Consider the following 15,014-nt stretch of genomic DNA (forward strand, 5'->3'; position numbering starts at 1 on the left):
TGAGTAAATTGGGGTCCCCTGGGGCAGGAAGATGGCGGCGGTAAATTGTCCTGTTTACAGGAGCCCGGTCCAAAGCAGTAAATCTATAAGGGCTTCATTAAATGGGAGAAGCAGTTCTCAGCGGGTCACTCCCAGCTGAAGCACACATGTTAAGACATTAGTCTTGATTTCCACTGAGGGTAGGCTAAGGTCCAGGACTAGGGTTTCCCTTCTCACTACCATAGCAAAAGAATCTCCCTCCTCCGTAGCCCTGGTAGGAGGGAAGACCATGCCAGTATTTCACTCCTTCGTAGCCATGATAGGAGGGAAGACCATGCCAGTGTTTGGGAAGGCGTTCAGCCCATAGGAATAGGGCTTAGGCTCTGGTCTGGAGGGCAGGGCTTCAGTCGGTGCCAAAGTTGGGCAGCGTCCCTACGGATGTGTGTCAGAGATGAGATTTGAGACGCGCCGTCAAAATCGGGACCGGCATAGTTGATGGTCGAGGTGGTATGACCGGCGCCAGTCCAGATCTATCCAAGGGGCCCTATTGGTCCCGGGGGTGGACCTGACAGGGACCCAGTAGGGGCTGCTCCCTAAACAGCGGAGCCCTGTCTGTAGGAATAGGCGACCCAAATATAAGGTGCATGGTCTAAAAATTTGCAAAATTGGGCATGGGTCGCTCCTGCTGTCAGAAACTCTGGGAGCCATGGAGGCGGCCAAGGCCCAGGCTCAATCGCAGAGCCAAGCCTTAAATGACTACTCTCCCTCGTCTCATCGGAAAAGTTTGATCCGGTAGAGACTTGATCTATCCGCAGATTCCTTACCTTTTAATTACCCAGGCGTCACACTGGATCCGGAAGATTTTTCTTTGAGCAAAACCCCTGCATGCTGGTAGGTGGCTCTGCATGACAGTCGGCCACACCATTGTTATGTACGCGTCACATACAGGCACCACCTCGGCGTGCTGACGTCATTTACCTTTCACGACTTTTCACGAGAGTAGCAAGGAGCCATTAAATGCACTGACACTGGTGTATTTCTGAGCAACTAGGGTCCTGATGCTAGAAACCTGTCAGCAGTGCGGGGAGGATAGATGAGTCGGTAAGGAATCAGCGGCTAGATCACATGACTTGTCCATCTGATTGAGACATCTAGCAGCAGGATCCTAACCTTTGAATAGGTACCCAAGAACTACCATCCCTGGAGGTACTGTGGACAAGTTTAGACCAGATAGTCCTGCAGGACAGAGTGGCCAAAAAGGCCGTCACTGCAGGCTTGACTGTCCAGGCAATAGTTCTTGGTGTAAATGTGTGCAGGGATGCACATGTTGCTGCATGACAAATCTACAGGACTGGAACTCCACGTTGCAATGCCGTGGTAGCAGCCTTGGCTCTAGTAGAATGAACCTTTAAGCCTTCAGGAGGCTGCTTTTGGTTAGAGCGTAATATATTTGATGCAGAGGATGACCCATTGTGAGAAAGTGCTTTTCTGCACCACACTACCCGAACGCTTTAGGGCGGTCAAGGTAGGACGACAAAGCTTTTTTTTGGGTCTAGACGTTGGAGTCACTCCTCCTCCTTAGAGGGGCACGGAGGAGAATAGAAAGTAGGCAAAATTACAGATTGCCCCACAGGGGTTGGTGCTACCACTTTCAGTAAGAAAAAGGCCTTAGTGCAAAGCACTAACTTATCAGGGAAGATGGTCAGGTAAGGAGGCCTGGATGACCGAGCCTGCAATTTGCTCACCTTCCTGGAAGAATTGCCACTAAAAAGGCTGTTTTGATGGTAAGTAGCCGGAGAGGTCAGTTGTGCAGAGGTTTGAATATAGCACACATTTGAAAGGGGAGAACCAAATTAAGGTCCCACTGAGGCATTATGAATGGGGCAGGTGGGAACATATGTTCAAGCCACTAAAAATAAATCTATTTGCGATAGGGGATTTAAATAAAGAGTTGGGCTGGCAGCCTCAAGAAGGCAGACAAGGAGCAGAGAACTGCAAGGGTCAAAATAAAGAGAAGGACTTGAGAGAGGGAGGCAGAAAGAGGATCAATACACCTTTCTGTACAACATTTGACAAATTTACGCCATCTGCCGTCGTAAATGGTCTTGGTAGAGACGCCTGGCTGCCAAAATAACATTACAGACTTCGGGAGGAAGGTTGAAAGCTGTCAACTGCCACCACTCAATCTCCACGCAAGAAGGCGTAGAGTTGACAGGTTCGGGTAGAGGACCTTCCCCTGCTGCTGCGACAGAACATCCTCCTAAAGGGGCAGCCTGACAGGAGGACCGAAGCTCAGTGGGTGATGCTCTGGATACCAGAATCTCCGTGCCCAGTCCAGAGCCACAAGAATGACTTGGGCCTGGTTGCTCCTGATTTTCCTGAGCACTCTGGGGTAGGAGTGGTATTGGCGGAAAGGCGTACAGGAGGCCTGAGCTCCACTCAAGACAAAAAATCGACGCCAAGCGAGTGCTGACTTGGAAACTCCAGCGAGCAAAACTGCTGACATTGTGCGATCTCTGCCGAGGCGAACAGATCTAACCAAGGCTCTCCCACTTCCGAAAGATACCTTGCACTACCTCTGGATGGAGACGCCTTTCGTGATCCGCTAGGCTGAGTTCGAATGATCCTTACTGCGGGACGTATAGAAAAATGAGGTTCTTGCACAGTCACAGTGTTGGCAAATGGCCTCTTAGATCCACTTTGTCTACTCCACACCTATTGGTTTAAGAGGGGGTAGAAATCCGTGATTTAGATTGTATGTATTTGAAACACGTATCCTCAGATTATTTAAAGGAATTTGCGGCCACTCAATAAGCCTATCGACAAACTCCACGGCACCTCTCTCGGTCACCACAATTCAAATCCAAATTTATTGCGTGGATTTGAATTGTGGTGACCGAGAGAGGTGCCACTTTGACTGTGCAAGAACCTAATTTTTCTGTACGTCCCGCAGTAAGGAACTCAGCCTACCGAACCTACTGAATAAAGTGACACAGCCCTGTTGCCCATTGAATTAACCGGCAAGATTAAGGTCGCCTCTGAAACAATACTGAAGGGTCTTCAGAAATTATTATTTGTCCTGAAGATGGTCTCATCGATTCACCAATAGAGACCGAAACGTCGACACACGCTTTATCTTATCTAATTGTTAAATCAATCTTAGCAAAGAAGAAAAGCGTATACAATTGTTTCAAAGCAGTGTTTTGATTTATTTCTATGATGTATGCTTCTTATAACATTGTTATTTATTCTGTACCCTTTTTAATTTCTAAAGTGTATTAAATACAAACTTTTTTCATATACACCCGCACTTTTTCCTTCTTTAGTTTGAACACATATTGTGACTTATCTATATTAATTGAGCTTTTATTGTTACATTGTTGTACCATTGACCTAAATTGTGACGGGTCACCAAATAGAATCACTCGCCTCTGTGCTGTTAATTAGTACGAACGAAATCCCTTGAAGGTATCTTCACCGTATCATATTCATTGCCCGAACCCTCAAGGGTATATTGGGTTGCTCGCTTTTTTTGTTATCAAGAATTCCTCCTGAAGCAAGTTCAGGTGGTACTACATCAGCTGGAAGTAAGCTGGAGACATGAAGGGAGGGGTACTCTTCAAGGGGAGGGAGTAGCCCTTTTGGATCATCTGTACAAACTAACCTAGCGATAGCTAATCCTGCCACCAACCAGCTGCTCAAGATCCTGAAGGGCGGACTAGGAAGGTTTGGAGGCTGCAGGGGGAGGAGTGGACTGACTCGACCTCTGGCTACTTGACCCATGAGGTCTAAAGGGGCCACAGTTCTGTGGCTGGTGCAGCTGAAAGCTCATCCTGTGGCCACGAAAGACAATAAGCAGATGGGTGGTCACTGAGAGGCCCAAGGACTTGACTGAATCCTGTGAGTCATTAAAGCGCTCCAGGGCCATGTCTGCCAGGTCTCCTTAGAGACTGGTGCCATCAAAGGGCATGTCCATAAGGGAAGCCTCGACATCCCCAGAAAAGCCAGAAGTTCTGAGCCTGGCATGGCGAACAGCCACCATCTATGACACTGCTCTGCCCAGCAAGTCAGTGGTGTCCATTCAAAGGAGGGCACAACAAACAGAAAATGCTCCTGTCCCACCACAAACCGTAAGCTGAGCCGATTGGTCTGCAGAACAGGTACATAGAAGTAGGACTACCACAGGTTCAACACTACCATCCAAGACCCAGGGACGAGGGCAGACAAGACCTAGACCAGTTTGAGCATCTTGAATTTTTCCTTCGAAAGGTGTTGAGAAGATACAGAAATAAAATATGCAAAAGGCCTCTGTCCTTCTTGGGCACCAGAAAATACTGGGAATAACAACCACAAACTCTTCTGGTACAGACACCCTCTCAATAGCTGGGACAAAAGGGCTTGCACTTCCTGTCGCAAGACGGAAAGATGGTCCTCCGAGAGCGGTTTGGCGGACGATGGCAGGTACAGAGGTGCTGAAAGGAAGGTGAGAGCATAGCCCCGCCAAACAAATTGCAGGACCAACCGGTCTGATCTTATGGCTTGCCAACCCAGCAAGAATCTTTGGACACTGGGGTGGTGGGCACCATGGCAGTGACCGCAATACTGCTGGGCACCATGCTGTGGCTGACGGTATGGGGTACCTCTGCCAAAGCCACAAACGGAGTGGTAGGTCTGGTATGGTTGATAAGGAGGGGCAGATAGGTCTAGAGAATGAGCCCTGACCCTGCTCTACTTGGACCGCTTGAGAGGTGTGTTTGAATTATTTCCAAACAGCCAAGACCCATTGAACAGCACTGTCTATGCAGGATGACTAGACTTCACATGAAAAAACGGTGGATTGCAGCCAAGCGTGGCAGCGAATGACAACACTGATGCCAGTGGCCCTCCCAATGGAATTGGTAGTATCCAAGCCACAACAAATTGTTAACTCGGCCGCCTCCTGACTGTCCTGGATAATCTGAGAGAGAGGTTGGAGATCTTCAGGGACACCATGGAGGACTTGGAGGATACGGCTGGCATTCACTGGACAGAGAGCCTGGCTGATGGAAGAAAAACTTGCTTTCCAAATGTCTCCCCTTGCTTGGATTCTTTATCAGGAAGAGCAGTCGGGAAAGTGTTCGGGTTAGACTGACTTGTGGACTCTTGGGTAACCAGATTTATGGGGGAACGGTGTTGAGACAGGAACACCGGTCATCTGGAGAAGGAAGAAGGTGCCACGCTATTTGCTTGTTGACTGGAGAAGGGGTTGCGGGAGGGCAAACCAAGGCCAGATGGTGAGAAAGGACTGATTTGGAGGGAGGGGGGGGGGGGGCGGAAGGGGGTCTCTAGGCCACGGTCCTCATGCAAACTATCACACAAATTGTCCTCAGTATAGAACTGAGTGAACATATCGCCCACGTCATAGTCGATGTCTCAGTTTGTACCGAAAAGGGAGTGCTGGGTGTGTTTTTCCTTGTGGAGATGGCAAATCAAGAGGGGGAAATCGGTGCCTCAACAGTGGTCGGGCATGGCCTTGTCCGAAGTTAGACCTAACCAACTCAGAATCTGCAAGCATTATAGGTATGTCCTTGTCTGGCGTTAATGGATTCAGCACCGGCGTTGATGTTCTCCCAACTAGCGTGGACTGGGGCGCCGGAGGCTGACAGGAATCAGAGGCATTGTGCTGGGCTCGGAGGATCCAAATGGCGCAGAGGGTCAAGCCGCCATATGAATTCCAGATGTAAGACCTCTTGGTTCCTTGTGGCCCAAAGGCATGCCAGAAGGAGTTTGAAAAAATCTGAAGAGTGGGAGCATGGCCTCTTGGGACTCTTCAATCTGTTTAGGAGCGGTGGACTGCCCCAAAAACTTGGGTTGTGCAGGAATCAGTTGCGGAATCAGCAACGAAGTTGACAGACTCCAGGAGCAAGATCGAGAGTCTTGATGACACCTGTGCTTTCTCAGATGAATGAGAGTGATGAGAGGGGGCCCGAGTTCTGCTTTGATTTTGTGTGTTTCTTTTTGGACTTACATGACACTATTAGACTTGACGAACACACGCCACTGAAGACCTGCTTTAGCAACTTCTGGAGCTAGAACAGGAACGAATCTCTGGAATGGACTGCAACTAACCGGTCTTATCACCTCCATGTCTCCTTATACATGGTGATGTAGAGTTACACCGTGCGCTCTCAGATGGTCGTGGATTCATCTCTGTGCAGTGGTTGCAGGCCTTAGATTTGTGACTCGACCCCAGGAGCACCTGATGGAGATCTGTCTCAGACATTTGTTTGTGACAGTCTTTACAGGGCTTAAAACCTGTAGTTTTTTGTGGTGACAATCCATTGCACACTGAATTCTTTTAAAAATATCTGAGTTAAATGTCTCTGAAATATGAGAGAGCATGCCGGATCTGCGACTGGTGGTGTGAAAAGAAAGGAACTGACGTTTGCACATTGGAGTGATGCTTATATAGGCCCGCAGGTCAATTCCAGAGCGGAAGAGCGTCACTGCAGAGCCATGCGGTGCCGCCTATTGGTGTACAAAGCTACTGCAAAATAATCTGTATCCACCCTTGACGTTTGGGGAATAGTCAAAAGGTGAGGAATCTGCAGCTGGAAGCCTGACCTTCGAAGGGTGGAGATCCAGAAGTGAAGAGGATGCAGACAGGGCTATCTTTAAAAATTCCATGAAAACTATGTCAGTAAGAGGTTGGTCGTTAGTTCCACCCAAGCGCAGCCGTTTGGTTGATGGTAGAGTTGAGTGGTGTGACAGCAGTTTCTATCCTGCAAGATGAGGCTGTTTCTACATAAGGCCAGCATTTCGGTCTCTCCTCAATTAATGTTGTGGAAGACTGGTCTTTGTCTCCCATGAGTTAATTTAAATCACTTTTTGTATTTTTCATTATTTGCACTCTGCGCCTCACTCTGTCTTCCATTGGAGGATTGAAAACACCTCGCGCTCCTCTCCTGAGGGAGAGTTGTAGCCCACACTGTGTACCTTGCAGTCACAGTGTGCAAGAGGGAACCCAATGATTTTGGTCTGTCCCCAATTAATGTTCTGGAAGACTGATGGCATTCTGGACAGAAACTTCAAACTACATTGTGCCCATGTTGTCGGTGCTACAACTTGAAGACCGTACCGGTGCTACCTGCTGTGAGAAGCATCACCTCACACTAGGGCTATTTTTGGACAGCAGCCTGAGAATTGCACTTGAAAGAACAATCCAAAACTGGTTCTGAAGTTTGAGCCAGTGAAATCACATCCCCTTTCTGGAAAGCGTGTCAAAATGGAACCCAAAAAGACCCATTTTGTTTAAATTCCAAGTGCTCTATAAACAAGGAAATGAGTGCTCTGCAAAGTGCATCCTGCACTGGTCCAGGTTTTGACTTCAACTCTTCTCCATCATGTACCGGACCATGTTAGGCTGCAACTGCAGTTGGTAATGCACTGGCCTAGACTGGACTGTAACTTCAGAGCTAGGTTAATCCTGCACCAGTACTTAACGGGCTGCAAATGCCCACTGTGTGACACCTGCGCGGACATGCTGCATCTACCTCACTGAACAGAGGCACTTAACCAGAAGCAGGTCATGATGGTTGAAGACTATGAAGACATTGAACAGTCACTACCCACTTGTCTGAGAAGAGACACATAACAAAGACATGGGTTGCGTCCGGCTTCACATATGATAGCTACCAAAACAGCACTCGAAGACTTGCAGGCCCCCACATGTGGTCAAGCACTAGTGAGGGCAAGTACCTCAGAATGTTTGGTCTGAGGTACTCTGACAGGTAGCCTAGTGCCAGTTAGGCCGTCGGCCAAAGATTTCCACCAGTGGAAGTTCCACTGGCAGAAATGTGACAGTTTGTTTGACTCTAAATAGAGCAGGGGAAGCAGGTGTTTGGCAAACCGTGTACTCTGCCATCTTTGAAGCAGTGTACCATGTCCACTAAAATAAAAAAGCACCATATTTTGTTGAATTTAGTCTCTTTTGGAATGACACACGAAACACTGGATTTTATTTATTAATACAGCACATCTTTTGCATTAAGCAAAAGAGATTGTTTTTCATTTTTCAAATCTTTGCGTAAATTACTGAATGTGTGACTGCCTAGTGAGTGTTATAATCTATTGTTGCATAGTAGGTTTCAAAATAAAGTTCCTATATTTCAATTAGTTACTTGGTCTTCGTTGGTCACTGTCATACTGTGTGCAAACTCAAGGCTGACAGTAAAGCGAAAACGTGCAATGATGGGCGAGTGTTATCTGCGTCATAGCATCCACGCAGCTGCACAACATGGCTAAACTAGCATTGGCCAAGCTAATAGGTCTTGCCTATGGGAGAGTTATTGGATTAGTCAATTTCTTTTAGCTATTTTCTGCAGCAGCAAGATTGAAAGTAAACAAAAAAAGTGCTATGGGGCTGTGATCTCTTTTATTGGTATGGGATTATTCTCTGCCTTTACAAAAAATAAATACATAAAGTGTATGTTGCGTAAAAGCTGAACTTCGCCTTGTTGGTCCTGCACAAGAGCAGCACCAAAAAGGCCATACAGTGCAGGGAGCACAGTGCTGTTTGCATATTTGTAATATCTTGATATCCACTGGCATGACTTTTGGGTGCCTTTTTCTGGCTGGACAGGAGTGGGCAAGCGTCTAAGGATGAGGGTTGGGAGGTGGATGAGCTAACCAACAATGGGGGAGGTGCGGACCAGACAAGCAACAATATGACCTTAATGGTGAGGGAGTCTTGAGGGAGCAGGGAAAGTAGACGCAAAGGGAGGAAGGCCACTTCAGGGCATGGGGAGGGTGACCTGAGGGTTCAAGGGTGGGTATAGGTAAGGTGAGGTGAGGGTGACTTAAGGGTTCAGGAATGGGCAGAGGTGAAGGGAGGTGAGGGAAGGGTGACTGGTGTGGGTGACTTGAGGGTTTATGTGCGGGCAACGTTAAAGCGACATGCGGCCAAAAGTTATGTTTTTGAAATTGGTCCAGTCACAAAATTTCAAAATACTGAAAAGCAGGAACGTTTTAAGTTACCTTGAACGTGAGAGCGAAATAACTAAATTAAAAAAGTACCACAATCCGAGAGCAAGCAGCGCGGAAGAACGCTAATCAAGAAATCAATTAGTATTCAGTCCATGCTCCATGGAAGAAAAGAAACACAAGGAGACAAAGTGAAGCCGAAAGGCACTGATGTGCTCACCAGTGAAAGGAAAAAAATAAGACTGAAAATGAAGCCAACCAATGTAAAGTAATGGGTGGGCTTACAGCCCCTTCTTTGAGTATTTTGGTTTGTTTTTAGAAACAACAGATCGGGGCAAGCCACAACACATGTGCTCTGTCTCATGCGAGACCTAAACAGGATTAATTCATGTTCTAAGGTAAATTGTGGAAAGTGCCAAAGAGGAAAGGCATTATCTTTAAGAGCCCTTTGAGCTTTTAAGAAAGAGGCAAAACCAGCACACAAATCAGACAGCAACATCTACAAAAAAGGCATCACAATCCACAACAAATGCTTCATTTGACTTGCTCATCAATAAACAGAAATTAAAAGCTTACCTTAGAAAAATCCACATAACCGCTGCTAGTTGGCTGATGAAAAATGTTTGCTGGAGCCATTATACCAGAATCATCACGTTCCATCGGCTGATGTTGAGAAAATGTAGCTGGATCCGGTACTTGCTGGAGGCCCGGATGACCACCCATTACAGACTGGGACCAACTTGACATGCCTTCTAGAATGATACAAAATATATGGCCATCACAATTCAAACGTTTTGTGTCTTCCTTTTTATGATCAAATAGAGCTACCATTGTTTGAGTTTGATTTTCATCCTATGGTAGAATTTTTACATAAGAAAGAGATCTTGCAACTCAGAAAGACATACAGTTGGTCATTTGTAGGTCGAGGTCAAAATCTAATGACTAGTTACCTATTTTGGACTGGGTTGACGGTCTCACCCCCCCCTTGAGTTTAATCTGCCACCTGAGAACCGCTAATAACATTATTGGTTCACCAGAGGGCATTTTTTAATTACTTTTGTTTCACACTCACTTTGCACTCTGCACTTACGTTTGACTCCACCCAGACCTAGCTCTCAAAGGCATACTACCCACTACATATGAAACACCTCAAAGTGCTCCTTCTGTTGCATTACTTGGATGTGAACCAGAAGCTATAGCCCACACCACTGAATTTCGATTCTTGTGTGAGGAAAGGGCCTGATGATGAAGCAAGCCAACTTAGAGTGGATGGGGGCTTTCGTCCTAAAACAGAAAAATGTTCTTGTGTAATAGGATTTTTGCTTGAGTCATTAGATTTTGACCTTAAGCAACACATGACTGACTGCCTCTCTTGTGTGTTGTATCTAGAATTCCTGGGAAATAGATGCATGTCTTGGTCAAAAACTTTCCCTGATCCTCTTGTGCTGTGAGCGAAGAAAGATGACTTGCATGTGAACACTGTCCTGGAACACAGATGTGAACTTACAGATGGGGTTCAATTCAGCGCTTGCAGCTAGACTGTCTTTACTGCCAATCTAACAGCAATCAAAACTATATTTTTGTAGTTTTAGTCTCAAAGAACAAGCATGCAATGGCTCAAAAGCATTCACATCACACAAGGTAAACCTATGGGCGATTCCATGTGTTAGGCGTAGATGATAATGTGTTTTTCAAGCAAAACTAATCACCAGGCACTTAAGAATCTAATCACAAGTGGAAAAGCATTGCTTTAGTGATAAGTAAAAGAAGAAATTGTCAAAAATTAATTTCAATACTTAACCCATCATGAGGTTTTCTGAAGCGAAGCTGGTCGCAACAAAAGTGATTTGTAAGTCTGGGGAGAGTTTCACTCAAAGATCTCAGCCAAATTCTGCAGAGTTCCGCAATAGGGAGGAGTATGTGATGTCCACTAGTTATGATATTCCACAAAAGATTTCACCACTTTGGATATTGCAGCTTTAGTCAGAGGACCTTGAGAGCAGAGCTAGCAGGCCAAGTATTCCAAGAGTGATGAAATAAAAGTGAGCACAGCCAAGCCAGCCCAGCAGGCACAGTGTGATGGACTGCTAGGTGTGATACGGGGACTGCCGGTCACCCTCAAACATCTTCCAGACTGTGTGGCCGAGATGGAATGTCACTGTGGTGAACCATGGGCTCTGCCCCATGAGCAGCCTGTCTTCAATCACGCCAGTGCCTCCTGCGTCCAACATGTGGCCAATACACTCTGTTTTTCCACAGGCAGCACTCTGAGGCGCCCACAAGTGCAGGAGTGAGCCCAAAGTCTGCCCCGAGGCAAACAAGTCTCCACAGAGCAGACATGAGAAAGAAAATGTAAAGGTGACGAACACTGTGCAGCTCTTTGTAAGCTGCCGCCTCCCCATCTATCCTAAAAAACATACTGTAAAATGATAGCAGGTTATTTAGGGAGCATAAAGAAAACTTGGAGGCACTCTTACCTTCCGTAAAGTCAATGAGTCTGAGGTAGTGCAAACATTTCAGAGAGGAGCACACCACCAGCACAATCCCTGGTCTGCAGCCCCTTAGACTCATCATCACTCCACATCCACATCTGCCACAAGACTCTTAGGTTATTGTGATGCAGACACTTGCCGGCACTCTGAGGAAACAGCTGGCGCGCAATCATTGGTTTGACCGTGCCCTCCATGCTGCTGCACCAGCGCGCAGCTCATTTTCAGCGCAGCTCTCCGGTCTGTCTTTTCACTGCTTCCCCCTCGCTGCCTCACGGTGCCCCCATGCACTTCCCTCCCACTCCGCATCTTTTCTTCAACTGAACATGCTCCTGTCAGCTGAGCTCTGCGACTCCGCTATGAGCGGCAGTCTGTAATGAGGCCGCCGATTTGTGTGCTAAATTCAGCCTGTTGGCAATCAGCGGCCACTAAGCAGGCTATTCTGATTGCCTTTGACTCTGTCCCTTTGCGTTTTGTTAACAGTTGTTTGTGGGGGAGGCGAGGCACTTGGCATAAGCCTGGATACCATCTTTAGCGGCACTAGCAGTCTCAGAGTGGGCAGCAGTGCTGGTAAACTAGGCCAAATTCTGTGCTGCAAACGGAGAGTGGAGTGGCAAAACTTTGCAAACTTCGCCAGTAGAGTTGAGTTGGCCGCCCTTCCCTAGTGATTCGTCATCTGGTACCATCCCAATTTTTGCTGTGTTGGGGAGAATCCTAGCTTTTGTGTTAGCTATTTAGTAAACCACTTAAACTGGAATCAAAAGACGCGTTGTAAAATAATTTTTTGTAAACTGGGTTGCCTGTCAGCAAGTAAGACTAAAAAGAAGAAGGAAAACTTCTGAGGTGACGAAACAGGATTTTGTGAACAGAATGCAGAGCAGTCCCAATAAAACAAACTCTAAACTGAATGAAAATGTTAAGTTGTGAATGAGGGGACACCCTTCCCAGGTATCTACATTTTGGACTGTCCACATTTATAAGTCACTAGTCATGGCACCAAAAATGCAAAGAAAATTGTGCCTCCTCAAACAACATCCTTTGAAATTCAGAATGCACCAGAGGACAGACCCCCCTACCTTTGAACATGGTTAACCATCTCCGACGAGGGTGGTGGGTTGTGTATAGGTGCAAAGTCTGCTAGAGTATGTGTCCAACAGTGCTAAAGTACTGTGGAACACAAATTACTTTTAAGGCGCCTCACCTCTACACCGCTTCTTGAGGGGTAGGAGGAGTGATAAGCAGATGATTGGGGGTAGTGCACGAGAACGATTCTTAACAAGTAAGTTTGCAGTATGTGCTGCTGTAGATCACATACTTTTATACATGAAGAAAGAGACAGCCACCCACCGGTGGGCAGTCTAATGTGTAGGCTAGAGTTGCGCTTGGGGAGGATGGGTACCCAAAGGAGGGTGGCGATCCCGCAGAAATGACCAGTCTCTCGAGGGGACAGTGAGATGGTCTCAGGAAACAAGGTTCCTGCATACACTAGGAAGTACATCGCCTGGGTGACCATTAATGGGTGAAGGGTCGAGGCTCTCAGAGATACTGGAGCTAGTGTGATCTCAGTCAGGTGTCACCTGGTCTCTGAGGAGCAAGTCGTTCCCAGGGCATTCCACCAAGTAGTTGCTGTGGCCAACTCAGAGCGCCAGTGTAAGGTGGCGCAGGTTCCCTTTGAAATGGGGGAGGGGGGCTCAGGTCCCTCGAGGGTGGTTGAGCCCTACCATGCCTGTAGATTGTCTGTTAGGTAACAACTTGGAGCAGTCCTTGTGGAAGGATGTGGAGCTCAGGTCTCACTTGGAGATACTTGGGGTGCCAGAATGGGCATGTGTGACCACTCCGCCGATGGTAGCCAGTAAGGGTGATCAGAAAGACCTGGAGCCTGAAACAGTGGCCAAGAGAAAGAGAAGGGGTCGTGGAAAATCCACCCTTGAGGTTCCCACGGTCCGGTAGGAGGCTGACCTTGAGGGGACGCCCTGGTAACTACAGGGGAGCAGGTGACTGAACTGGGGGGCTTATCAGAGCTGACCCATTGGCAGCAAGGTGGTGGTCCCACCAGGGAAGATTTCTGCAAGGAGCAGAAGGAATGCCCGTTTCTAGAGGGTTTGTGGCAGCAGGCTGCAAACCAGGCAGCGGGTGAGCAGGCTGGATCACACTGGATCTACTGGGAGAATGGTCTCCTGTACAGCGAGTCTAAGGTTGCTGAGCCTGGGTCAGCCCGTGTGCTGGTTGTATCCCAGTATTTCAGGACCTGCCTACTGGGTCTGGCTCACGACGTGCCTTTGGCAGGACATTTGGGGCAGGACAAGACCTTTGACACGATTGTCACCCACTTCTTTTGACCTAAATGCGAAGGCGGACAGATGCACATTGTATGTCTTGCCAAACTTGCCAGGGAAGTGCTAAAAATGGGAGGAAGTGTAAGGCTCCTCGCCAGCCATTTCCGGTTGTTGGCATTACTTTTGAGAGAGTTGAGATGGACATTGTGGGGCCACTGGACCCCACAACAGCCATAGGCAACAGGTATCCGGAGGCTATCCCTCTCAAGACAACAGCGCCCATGGTGGTCCGGGCGTAATGGGTATCTTACCACATGGGGTTCCCCAGAGAGATTGCATCTGACCAGGGTACCAATTTCATATCGAAGTATACGACATCCCTGTGGGTGGAGTGTGGTGTAACCTACAAATTCACCACTCCTTACCACCTCCAGGGTAATGGGTTGGTAGAAAGGTTCGACCAAACCCTAAAAGGGTTCTAACAGAACCAAAAATGGTGTAAGTGGAACGTCCCATTACCATGCCTTCTCTTTGCATACAGGGAGGTACCACAGAAGTCGTTAGGATTCAGTCCCTTTGAGCTTCTGTATGGGCACTCTGTGAGAAGACTGCTCAATTTAGTGAAGGAAGGCTGGGAGACAGCTCCCAGGAAAACTCCCCAGGATGTATATAGCTACAAGCTGGCCTTTAGAAACCCAACTTCCTGCTTCAGGAAACTCGCTCATGCGAACCTAGAAGCCAGCCAGGAGGAGATAAAAGGCTGGTATGACCAGAATTACACTCTGGTAGAGTTTCAGCCAGTCAGAAAGTGTGGGTTATGGCACCAGTAGAGCCTAATGCTTTGCAGGACAAGTGGACGAGGCCTTTTGAGGTGTTGGAGCATAAAGGTAACGTCATCTACCTGGTGAATTTGCAGACTCCCAAGAACCCTTTGAGGGTCCTCCATGTGAACCGCCCCAAACTGCACTTTCAGAGGTCCGAAGTGCGCATACTCTTGGCAACAGATGATGGGTGCAGAGGAGAAGAGTGAGCCTCTTTCTGAACTCCTGTCTACCAAGGAGCATGATGGGTCAGTGGAAGGTGTGTGTAGGGAAGTGGGTTTCTGTTGCAGTAAACACCCCACTTTTTGTCTGATAACTGATGCACTTTTCCTTTGTGTGCCCTGGGTCCCTGCCAATCAGGTTCCCAGGGCCTGTGTTCTCTCCCCAAAAACTAACCCAATTGGCATCTCTGGCCACAGGTCAGCCTCTGGTAAATGGTACCATAGGTAACCAGGGCACTGGAACAGAGAAGGCCCCTAAGGGCTGCA

General features: G+C 47.6%; 1 protein-coding gene across 1 annotated transcript in view; it reads right to left on the bottom strand.

Moving 5' to 3' along the window:
• Positions 1–15,014, bottom strand: part of ANKHD1 (ankyrin repeat and KH domain containing 1) — a 1,380,661-nt gene that overhangs the window by 43,006 nt on the left and 1,322,641 nt on the right. The window contains exon 32 of the mRNA XM_078653327.1: positions 9,517–9,692. Within this exon, the coding sequence (XP_078509453.1) occupies positions 9,517–9,692 (176 nt within the window). The remainder of the gene's footprint in view (positions 1–9,516; positions 9,693–15,014) is intronic.

This window comes from Lissotriton helveticus, chromosome 7 (assembly GCF_964261635.1).
Source record: "Lissotriton helveticus chromosome 7, aLisHel1.1, whole genome shotgun sequence".
Lineage (NCBI taxonomy): Eukaryota > Metazoa > Chordata > Amphibia > Caudata > Salamandridae > Lissotriton > Lissotriton helveticus.